At 44.9% G+C, this 9,846-nt stretch overlaps 1 protein-coding gene across 1 annotated transcript in view; it reads left to right on the top strand.

Annotated features, from left to right (window-relative positions):
- Nucleotides 1–1,051: 1,051 nt before the first annotated feature.
- The window catches only part of LOC132575752 (sodium- and chloride-dependent GABA transporter 1-like), a 71,771-nt gene continuing 62,976 nt past the window's right edge, over nucleotides 1,052–9,846 (top strand). The window contains exons 1-2 of the mRNA XM_060244442.1: nucleotides 1,052–1,292; nucleotides 8,995–9,126. Of these exons, the coding sequence (XP_060100425.1) occupies nucleotides 1,061–1,292; nucleotides 8,995–9,126 (364 nt within the window). The 5' untranslated portion in view covers nucleotides 1,052–1,060. The remainder of the gene's footprint in view (nucleotides 1,293–8,994; nucleotides 9,127–9,846) is intronic.

Below are 9,846 nucleotides of genomic sequence, written 5' to 3'. Positions count from 1 at the left end.
TGAACTCCAAAGGGAGTTTTGGCCATCACAAGGGAATCGCACATCTTTTAAATGGCTTCCCTCTATTGGAAATAATTAAGGAAATGAATCCTCAGAGAAGTAGTAATAGGAGACCGGTTTCGGCCACGCCTTCCTCAGTCACAAGTTGCACCGCACATCACTGCTCATCTCTCCTCCAGTTCTATAAATGATCATTCATTAGTGGGGACCCGGTCTTACTCAATTTACGGACAACGCCTCGCACTAAACTTCATTGCCGGTTACGGGCGTTGCCCGTAAATTGAGTAAGACCAGGTCTCCTATTACTCCTTCTCTGAGGATTCATTTCCAAGTTATAGAAGAGTAGTGGATTTTGGACTGTATGAGAGAGTTTTGTGCACTGGGGCTTTTTGTATTCCTTTATGTACTTGTGGTGTACTGTGTCTTTAAATGACAATTCCTTAAAAGAATCAATTGTGTGCTACTCAGATACATTGTATTTTTTGCCATATATTCACCGGGTATCCTCTGTGTTTACCCACCTGGGGATTGGCAAGCCTATAGCCAATCCTCCAAGAGCTTACAGTAGGCCCTGTAAGAAGAGCCCTGTAAGCTCTTAGAGGATTGGCTACATCAGGGGGTGGGGCCTAATATGCAAAGGAGTTCCTGCTACAGAAAAGCCCTGGTTGGGAGGTTAGGTTGTGAGAAGAGAGAGACTGGCTCAGAGTCACCTAGTGAACTTCATGACTGAAAGGGATTCAAACCTGGCCCTCCCAGAGCCTAGTTCAACACTCTCAGGTCTAACCACAACCCCATCTTGACTTTCTATTCTGGAACATGTCTCCTGCTACCTAGCCTCACCCACAGTCCCTCATAACAACCCAATTAAAATAACAATTTGTTTGATATTGAGCCTAGCTTGAGCAGTCTAGCTGTCCTGTTCGCTGGTGTCCAACTTCTCCTTCTCCTGTCACCTTTCAGGTACTAGCAAGGAAGTTGTTCAGCCTCATCCACCCTGCTCTTCAGGCGGTGCCCTTTTCTCCTCCTCAATGAGGTAACTGTAAACAAGCAAGTGGAAACGATGGACGGTACAACCATGGAGCAGAATGTGCCTACCACGGTGAAGGAACTGACCCTCAACGAGGCAGAGCCCATTTCTCCAGAAGGAGAGGGTGTTAAAAAGAAGACAAAGGAGCTTCCTGACAGAGGCACTTGGAAAGGCAAATTTGACTTCCTGCTCTCTTGCGTGGGGTATGCCATTGGCTTGGGTAATGTCTGGCGCTTCCCATATCTCTGTGGCAAGAATGGAGGAGGTAAGGTTGATAATGGACTTGCTGTTCCTTCACACTACAGTTCACACAGGAGTTGAACTCTGCTTTTAGGGTGCATATTCTCTTGGCAGACTCTTGTTGGGATATGCACCAGAAAAGCAAATAGGTATTTTTGGGATGCAGATTTCGTGGGAGGCATAATTATCAGTATTCCCAATTACTCAGGTCTCCAGTGCCGATGCAGTATTTGGAGATTCTGAAATGATTCAGGTCCATTTTTCTCTGCAGGAAATATTTCTAGGGGGCTGGAGAGACAGTTTCCCCCCCCCAGAAAATAACACCAAGATTGCAGTGGCCCTGGTGCTGCCTGTCCACTAAAGAGCCTTTCAGGTTTCAAGTGAATTGAACCCAAAGGTCCAGTTCTATGGACTCCTGAACAATTTGCCCCCGGCCATCCTCCCTCATTTCCTTTGGTGGGAGGGAATCCCATGCTTTCTTCAAAGAATAGTGCAAAGCATGCAAGAGCAAGTAACCACTGGCCCAAAGCCTCCCAATGGAAACATAACCAGCGAGCCCAACAGAACCAATGGCAAACCATAGAACCCTAGCAGAACCACTGACCAGTGTGGCAGACCTAACACATGCAGTGTCAAACCAGAGAACCTAAGCCAAGCCAACTGAAGCAAGAGGATGGAGTCCAGCCCAATGGAATCAATGTCAAACGGCAGAATATGGCAGCTCAAGCCCAAGAGAACCAACGGAAAACCAGAGAATCCTATTTGCATGTGAAAGCTGTCTCCCTCCCCCTCCCTCCTGTTGCCAGGGAAACATACAATACCCAAACAAACCCCTACAACAGCAACAACAAATACGCACATTCACCAAGCCTGATACTTTAAAATGCTGGGTCCTGATATTCCCAGGTATTCCTGAATATTTTTTGAGAATATTTTCAGACCAGATACATCCAAGTGCGCATCCTTAGCCTTGTGACCACAGTGCTTAGTAAACCTGTGGGGTTTTTTTAGCTGTGCAATTTTTAAAAGTACAATATTAACCATGATAATGGTTATTGTCACATTATTGTCACATTTGTCAATACATATGCTATTCTCAAAGCAACTTACACATTTTCAAAAATAGGCAAAAGCAGCCAAATGTTTAAAAACCAATGATCTGAAACCATAAGGCCATTAGAACAATGAAAGCCAATTAAAAGCAGCATAACAAAATGGAGACTCAGATCAGTCAATGGTCATGATGCTTGTAGGAAGAAATCAGTTTTCAGCAGCTTGGCAAATGATGCCAGAAATGACTGCAGTGTGATAACACTGATGTACTTTATGGGGCTCTTGAAAGGATAATGCCTTTGATTTTGAATATTCTGAAGAGTTAAATGCTTAAGATTCATTATTCCTTCGTTCTGACTGATTTCCCCTGGCAGGGAACTGCCGAAGGTGAATGCCACCATAGAAGGTGAATGCCACCATACCCACCCTGAGTCTCACAGTGCAGGAGAAAGTGGGCTAAAAGTCTAATCAAATAAGTAAATAAATAATAGGGAAAAAACCCACTGGGTGCCCTCATGGATCTCATCCCAGTAAATAGGGAGCCAGGTTGTATGACCAGACCTTAAAGTATGGAAAGGAGCACACAGAGCAGGGGTTTCTGTCTGATTTTCCTGCCCTAGACAAAATGGTGCCATGACTTGAATGGCCCGGCGGGGGGGGGGGGGGTAGTCTGATCTTGTCAAATCCCAGAAGCTAAGCAGGGTCAGCCCTGGTCCATTCTACACAGGATAGAGTAGAGATAGGTTTCTAATCTAGTCTAACTTGCTAGGATGGATAGAGATGCAGGAAGCATGTCCTGCTGCCATGGTGCCAAGGTGGAGAAGGCTAGCATAGTATGGAGAGAAGGTGTGAGACAGGAAGGAAGGAAGGATCACTAAGGCTGGGTTCAGACAAGCAGTTTAAGCCAACACAAGGATAGCTTGCAGATGGATTAAAAAATCAAGTCCAAACATGCACATCTGCTGTCCATCTGGCTCCCATACTCACTCTGGCGTTTCTGAGGCGGCTGAAAGAGCTACCACTTCCCAAATTCTTCTGCCACACGCCATCTGCCTTTCCAGGCGTCTAAACATGGGAACGCACAAGCCAGGCGGATTGGTGGTTTGAACCTGTCAATCTGCTCTAGGTGCTCACGGGTATTATTTTTTAAAGAACTGCCCAGAGCTCATGAGCGCATAAGCACTAAAATGTATGCGGGAAAAGAAACCGAAACCACGCCAAGGGGATGGTGTGCAACAACCATCTGACCGTGCCAAAGTGCCTCCTGTGCAGGAAATGGGCAACTAGTGCAGGAGCGGCTGATCAGAATTCGGCTGCTCTGTTTTGAACTGTTTGGATTTGAGACACCTCCCCGTGCGCCCAAAGCTGCTGGTCTGGGCCCAGCCTAAGAGTAGCATTCTACATATCAAACGGATAGCATCAGAGCAGTAGAAAGGAAGGGCAGATCAGGGTCTGGCCAGAGTTGCCTCTAAGCTGAGTTAGTGTGAGCTGGCTCACAGTTTTTTTAGCCTCCGGCTCACACATTTTTGTTTTAGCTCAGAAAATATGGCTCCAGAGCAAACTAATTTATGCAGTAGCTCACAGCTTTAATGCCAGTGGCTCACAGTGAAGAATTTTTGCTCACAAGATTCCACAGCTTAGAGAGAGCACTGGTCCTGGCCTATCTATCGCTCTGACTCTCTATAGCCCCCTTCTGAAGTCTGAGGCTAAGAGACACTGCAAAGTCCTTCACTTCCAACACATTATGCCACACTGGGCTAGCTTTTAATAGGCTTTCCCTCTGACAATCAAAACCAAGGCTTTTTTTTTAGCAGGAACGCACAGGAATGCAGTTAGAATCGTAGAATCATAGAGTTGGAAGGGACCTCTAATCCACTCCCCTGCCCAATGCAGGAAACTCACAAACACTTCCCCCTAGTTCCGGCTGGCTTGGTGTCAGGGAGTGTGGCCTAATATGCAAATTAGTTCCTGCTGGGCTTTTTCTACAAAAAAAAAAAAGCCCTGATCAAAACTATTGCGATCTTTTACACTTTTCAAGATGTAGTTTCCTCTTTTATTGAGACTATGAGATGACTCTGTGGGAACAGAGAGACAGTTTTATAACTTTTCAAGTCTGGGAGCCTGTTTTACATTCTGTTCGATAAGTAAGCAGCCGTCACCACTTTAATTAATAATCGTTATTGGAGTTAGCATTTGCATTAGTGGTTGCTGATTTAATTTTTTACATCAGTGCATTCACAGACCGGTTCTGTATTAGAGCCTTTGTTATGTTAAGCACTGTCAGCCCTCTGTCGGTGCTCAAAGAGCGGAGAGCACAGAACCAATTGGAAGGAATTCCAGGGTCGTAAAGCCAGACCTCCTCCACTGCGATTGGAATTATAAAATAAACAAAAAATAATTGTGTCAGACATTCCGCCACTTTCATCTAAAAGTCCCAGAGAAGGGTTCCTGACCTCAGGGCGTCCTGGCTTTTCATTCTTTCACTCTTAGAGCCATGGCAGAACTGCCACAGGGTATCTACATGAAGCCTTTGCTGTTCTCTTTTGTAGCAGATCTCCTTTAATGGTATGCTGGCAGGCAGAAATGTAACAGGTACAGATTTTCCTTTGTATAGAGATGTGTGAGGGAAAATGCATCTGTTGAACATCTGTCTGATCATATATCTGATTGGTTGGCTATCTCCATCACAGGCAATAGCACAAAAAAGGAGCTTGGTGGAAGAATGTCCTTCACAGGGCTTTTTTTTTTTAGCAGGAACTCCTTTGCATATTAGGCCACACACCCCTAATGTAGCCAATCCTCCTGGAGCTTACTGTAGGCCCTGTACTGAGAGCCCTCTAAGCTCTTGGAAGATTAGCTGCATCAGGGGTGTGTGGCCTAATATGCTAAGAAGTTCCTGCTACAAAAAAGCCCTGGCCTTGAGGAGAGAAGTTTTAATGGCTTACATTAACATGTACATTGTGTGTTTGTGTGTGAGAACAAAAAACAGGCACCTTTTTCTTTATTTGTTTATTTAAGACATTCCTATTCCTCCCCACCTTTCAGTTTGTAAATTGAATTTTCAAGGCAACTTTCCATAAAAATAATAAAATGCAACAAAATTTTAATACATTAACAACTACCAGGGGTGGCCAAACTTGCTTAATGTAAGAGCCACATAGAGTAAATGTCAGATATTTGAGAGACACAAGACATGAATGTCAGATGTTTGAGAGCAGGCAGGCAGGAAAGCAAATAGATGGGTGAGGGAGAGGTAGAACAAAAGCAACATTAACTTTAAATGCATTCTCCAAGCCACCGGCTGGCTTGGCTTGGAGAAGTGATTTAAAGAGACAAAGCCTTCTCCAGGCTGGCCGATAGGGTAGTGCGGGCTATGAGAGTTGCACAATACATGTGAAAGAACGACATGTGGCTCCCGAACCACAGTTTGGCTACCCCTGGCATACACTAATTCCACTAAAAGAGCAAAGCAAAATGTAGGTGAGTCCTTCAGTCAAAAACTCAGGCGAATAAAATGGACTGGTACCTAAATATCAATAAAGGAGGCAATAGTTAACATCTCTGGGAAGAACATTCCACAACCAAGGTGCTGCCACAGAAAAGGTCTTGTCTCTGGCAGTTATCCTAATTTCTGATGGCTGAGGCACTGTGAGAAAACCTTTGTTTTGCATACTGAAGGTCCCAAGTTCAACCCCTGGCATCTCCAGTTAAAGGATCAGGTAGAACACAATGTGACTGAGACCCAAGAGTGCTGCTACCAGTGTGAGGAGACGATATTGTTCATGATGGACTGATGGTCTGATTCAATGTAAGGCAGCTACATCATGTTCATGTGTGTGACCTCTGAAAATGATCTTAAAGATCAGGCAGGTTCATAAGGACAGGCCTCATTTTGGGCAGGAGCTCCCAGGAGCAGAGCTCCGGAACCTCAAAAGTTTATCGTTCTCTTTCTTTCTTAACTCCCCCCCCCCCCAAAAAAAAAATACTGACTTCTGGGCTCCATGGTTCAAACCCCTGTGAGAATTTTGCTGAACTCTAAGATTTGACAAACTTTCTAATATTTTTCCCCACAAAAAAATGGGGAAATAACCCAAACATATAATGCAGACCGATGAAAATCTTCCTTATGCCACTGTGGCCACATAGGAGAAAGTAATTTAAAAAGTATGATGGGAGTAAGGTTTTATTATGACAATTCTAATTCAAGAAGCATTTTAAGGTAAATTGTGAGCTGATCTAATTGAGTACACCTTCCGGTGATGTCAGGGGTGTGTGGCATATGCAAATGTGTTATACAAATGAGTTGTGCTAATGAGCTCTGGCACCTCTTTTTTCTCCAAAATGACCCCTGCATAAGGGAGCAAACGCGCCTTCTGTATGGAGGATGGATTCATGCATGACATGGAGACAATAATACAGATTACATAGACAATAATACAGATTACATAATTCATCCCTCCCATGGCTCCAGAACGCCACGTGAGGGGGAAATGACTTACCTCCCCAGCAGGGTAACTAGCAAACTGTTCTCTCCCCCTGGTAAGCTGTGTGACTTCCCCCCATCAACTGTACAAAAGGGGGAAGAAGAATTGCAGCTCTTTTGCTTCACTGGTGCATCTGAACTACATGAAACGCTTTTGAAAGAGACCGAAACGATGAGTCTGAGGAGACAGGCTCCAGGCTGCCGTTAATAACGGCACATTTGTCTTGCAGAAAGATTTTATTACATTTGCGGCTCTATGAAATACTCCCTAGAAATGAATTGACTCCATCGATAATTATCTAGTGAGCACGGCGTACCATTCCTATTAATACCAAAGACAGAAAACGGATCCAATTTTAAAAAGTTAACCCATGCTATGCTTGAAGGCCCAGATGATAAATAAAGAACCAAATCACTTTAATTTCTTTTTTTGTAAAAATCAGTCACTAGAATAACTCCTTGATCATCTCTGGCCATCCAATTTTTAATCAAATAAAAAGATAAGCTTCTTGGGAAGATGGGAAGGAGACCACTATTCATTCAGCCATCACAGCCAACTGAGATTAAAAGGAGTTTGGGCTTAAACAAAGTATATTTGTTGTAATCATACACTTCCCTTGTTCATCTCTCCTTCCTTGCCCATGGTGCTTGGTGCCAAACTTTCTGGTTTGATCTCACTCAGATTCACCATGAAGTCTGTGTTGGGTCTGGTTTAGGATGGCTGGACTGGTCAGGCAGCTGCCCTCACCTTCGCTTAGCAGAGTGCGCCTTCTGAGCTTCAGTGCAGCAGCCTGGCCTAGTCTAATGGTTGCCGCACTATCTCACAAACTGCAGAGAGCCTTGCTTTAATTTAAGAAACCAATGATGTTGGATTTATTGAAAGAAAAACATAACCAGGCCTTGAATTCAGCAGGAGCTCACAGGAGTGCAGCTCCTGAACTTTTCTGATGGTCCCCCCCTCCTCCTCCCCATCTACCTTGTCCATTAAGTAGTAGGTGAAGCTGCATAACAATCCCTGGATCAGGAGAACCGGCAGCTAGCCACCGGGGACTTTGCCACACCCCCAGCAGCCCTCATTAACCCCAGGAGAAACCCACACCACCCTTTCTCTACTTCTTAGGTGATTTTGGGTGGCTGGTTGTTTGCTGGCCTTTTGAGGGGGGGGGGGCGCGGCTAAGGAGAGCCACCGGTGAGTGAGGTCTTCTTGGGCTGGCTAGATCTCTAGCCAGCCCAAGCAGGCCTCACTTGCCTGAGGCTCTCTTTTCTTGCTTCAGGTTGCTTTTCACTAGTGGGGAGCGGCATATGCTAATGAGTTATGCTAATAAGCTCCACCACCTACTTTTTTACAAAATGACCCCTGCATATAACCATAGTGGAGAGAAAGAGTGTCTAAAACTATTCAAACTAACTGGGTGGTTTGGGATTATAGCAGGCCATCTGCTTAGTTCAGTTCAGGAGGAGAAACATGCTGTTCCTCCTGATGCTTGCAGGGAAGAAAGAAAAAGGAAGAGGAGGAGAACAAACAGGAAGGGAGTTCCCTGGGATTCCATTCTACTGGTTAGAGAGAGTAAGTGAAAGCGGAACCAGACAGGAAGGAGATTGATACTGTCCTAGCTCTCTCGCTTGCTCTATGGTGTTTGTAGTCGTGAAGGACTGAGCAAGAGACATCGGCAGTCTGTTCTTCTAATAGTCTGAACTACAGGAACTTTGATGAAATGCACTTTATCTACTGCTTACAAATACTGGAATTAAAACTGGAGTTTAACTGGAGTTAAAACTGGGATTCTAAAACTATTTAGAATCTCAGTTTGGGGGAGGGGGGAATCAACAATCTCCAGTTTGCTGGCTTTGAGAAGTATCTGCTTAGAGAAATCACAGCAAATTGATCAAGACAGCAAGGGTTAAATCAATCAGCATATGTCAGGAGGGCAGTGTGCAAACATGGCAACTATCTGTGCTCATGCCCAATGCTGGTTTAAATTTGGTTTGTCTGAGTGCTGCTATAGATTTCAGCAGAACAGAAAAAGGACAAGATTTGAGAGGAGGGAAATATAGGATATTTGGCCTGATATATTTTATGATTGGAACAATGTGTTAAATGATACATTAATGGTTTTAGAAGTTGGGCAAGCAGTGGATGCAAAGGCAGCGGGCAGGGCTTTGACCTACATTCCTCCCTCCTTCCGCACAGGTGCCTTCTTGATTCCCTATTTTCTTACACTGGTGTTTGCTGGGATTCCCCTTTTCTTGCTGGAGACTGCGCTTGGACAGTACACCTCTGTGGGTGGACTCGGTGTCTGGAAACTTGCACCTATGTTTAAAGGTAAAGTGAATTTGCTAAAAACACAGCCGTGGTAGGATTACCAGGTCTGACTCAGGAAATATCTGTGGACTTAGGTGATGGGGCCAGGGGCAAGGTTGTGACAAGCACAATTGAAGGTAGTTCTGGCCATCATATTTAAAAGGAGCTCCATCTCTCATGCTCCTTTTAAATCCCTTAACTGGAAATAATGGAGGATGGGGCACCATATCTTGGGGCTCAGAACTGGACCCCCTGGTCCAATCTTTTTGAAACTTGGGGGGAGGTTTGAAGGGAAGCACCAGATGCTATGGTAAAAATTTGGTGCCTCTATTTAAAAAAACAGCCCCCCCACAGAGTCCCACAGTCTCTATTATACCCTATAGGGACCAGTCTCTATAGGGTATAATGGAGTGTCCAGTGATAATTCCAAAATAGAGGGTGGGCCGCTAAACTACGGCATCCCTGCCTTCAAATGGGAATTGGCAACCCTAAAGTGGGCAGGTAGGTGGGCAGCAGCAGTTCATGTCCTTGTATTAGGGTTGCCAATTCCAGGTTGAGAAACACCTGGAGATTTTGGGGGTGGAGCCTGAAGAGCATGGGGTTTAGAAAGGGGAGGGTCTTCAATGGGCATAACACCATAGGCCCCACCTTCCAATGAGGCCATTTTCTCCAGGCAAACTGATCTCTGTCACCTGGAGATCAGTTGTAATCCCAGGAGATCCCTAGCTACCGCCTGGGAGT

This window comes from Heteronotia binoei, chromosome 8 (genome assembly GCF_032191835.1).
Source record: "Heteronotia binoei isolate CCM8104 ecotype False Entrance Well chromosome 8, APGP_CSIRO_Hbin_v1, whole genome shotgun sequence".
NCBI lineage: Eukaryota > Metazoa > Chordata > Lepidosauria > Squamata > Gekkonidae > Heteronotia > Heteronotia binoei.
Note: the sequence above shows the minus strand (reverse complement) of the source record. Positions and strands in the feature narration are given on the sequence as shown.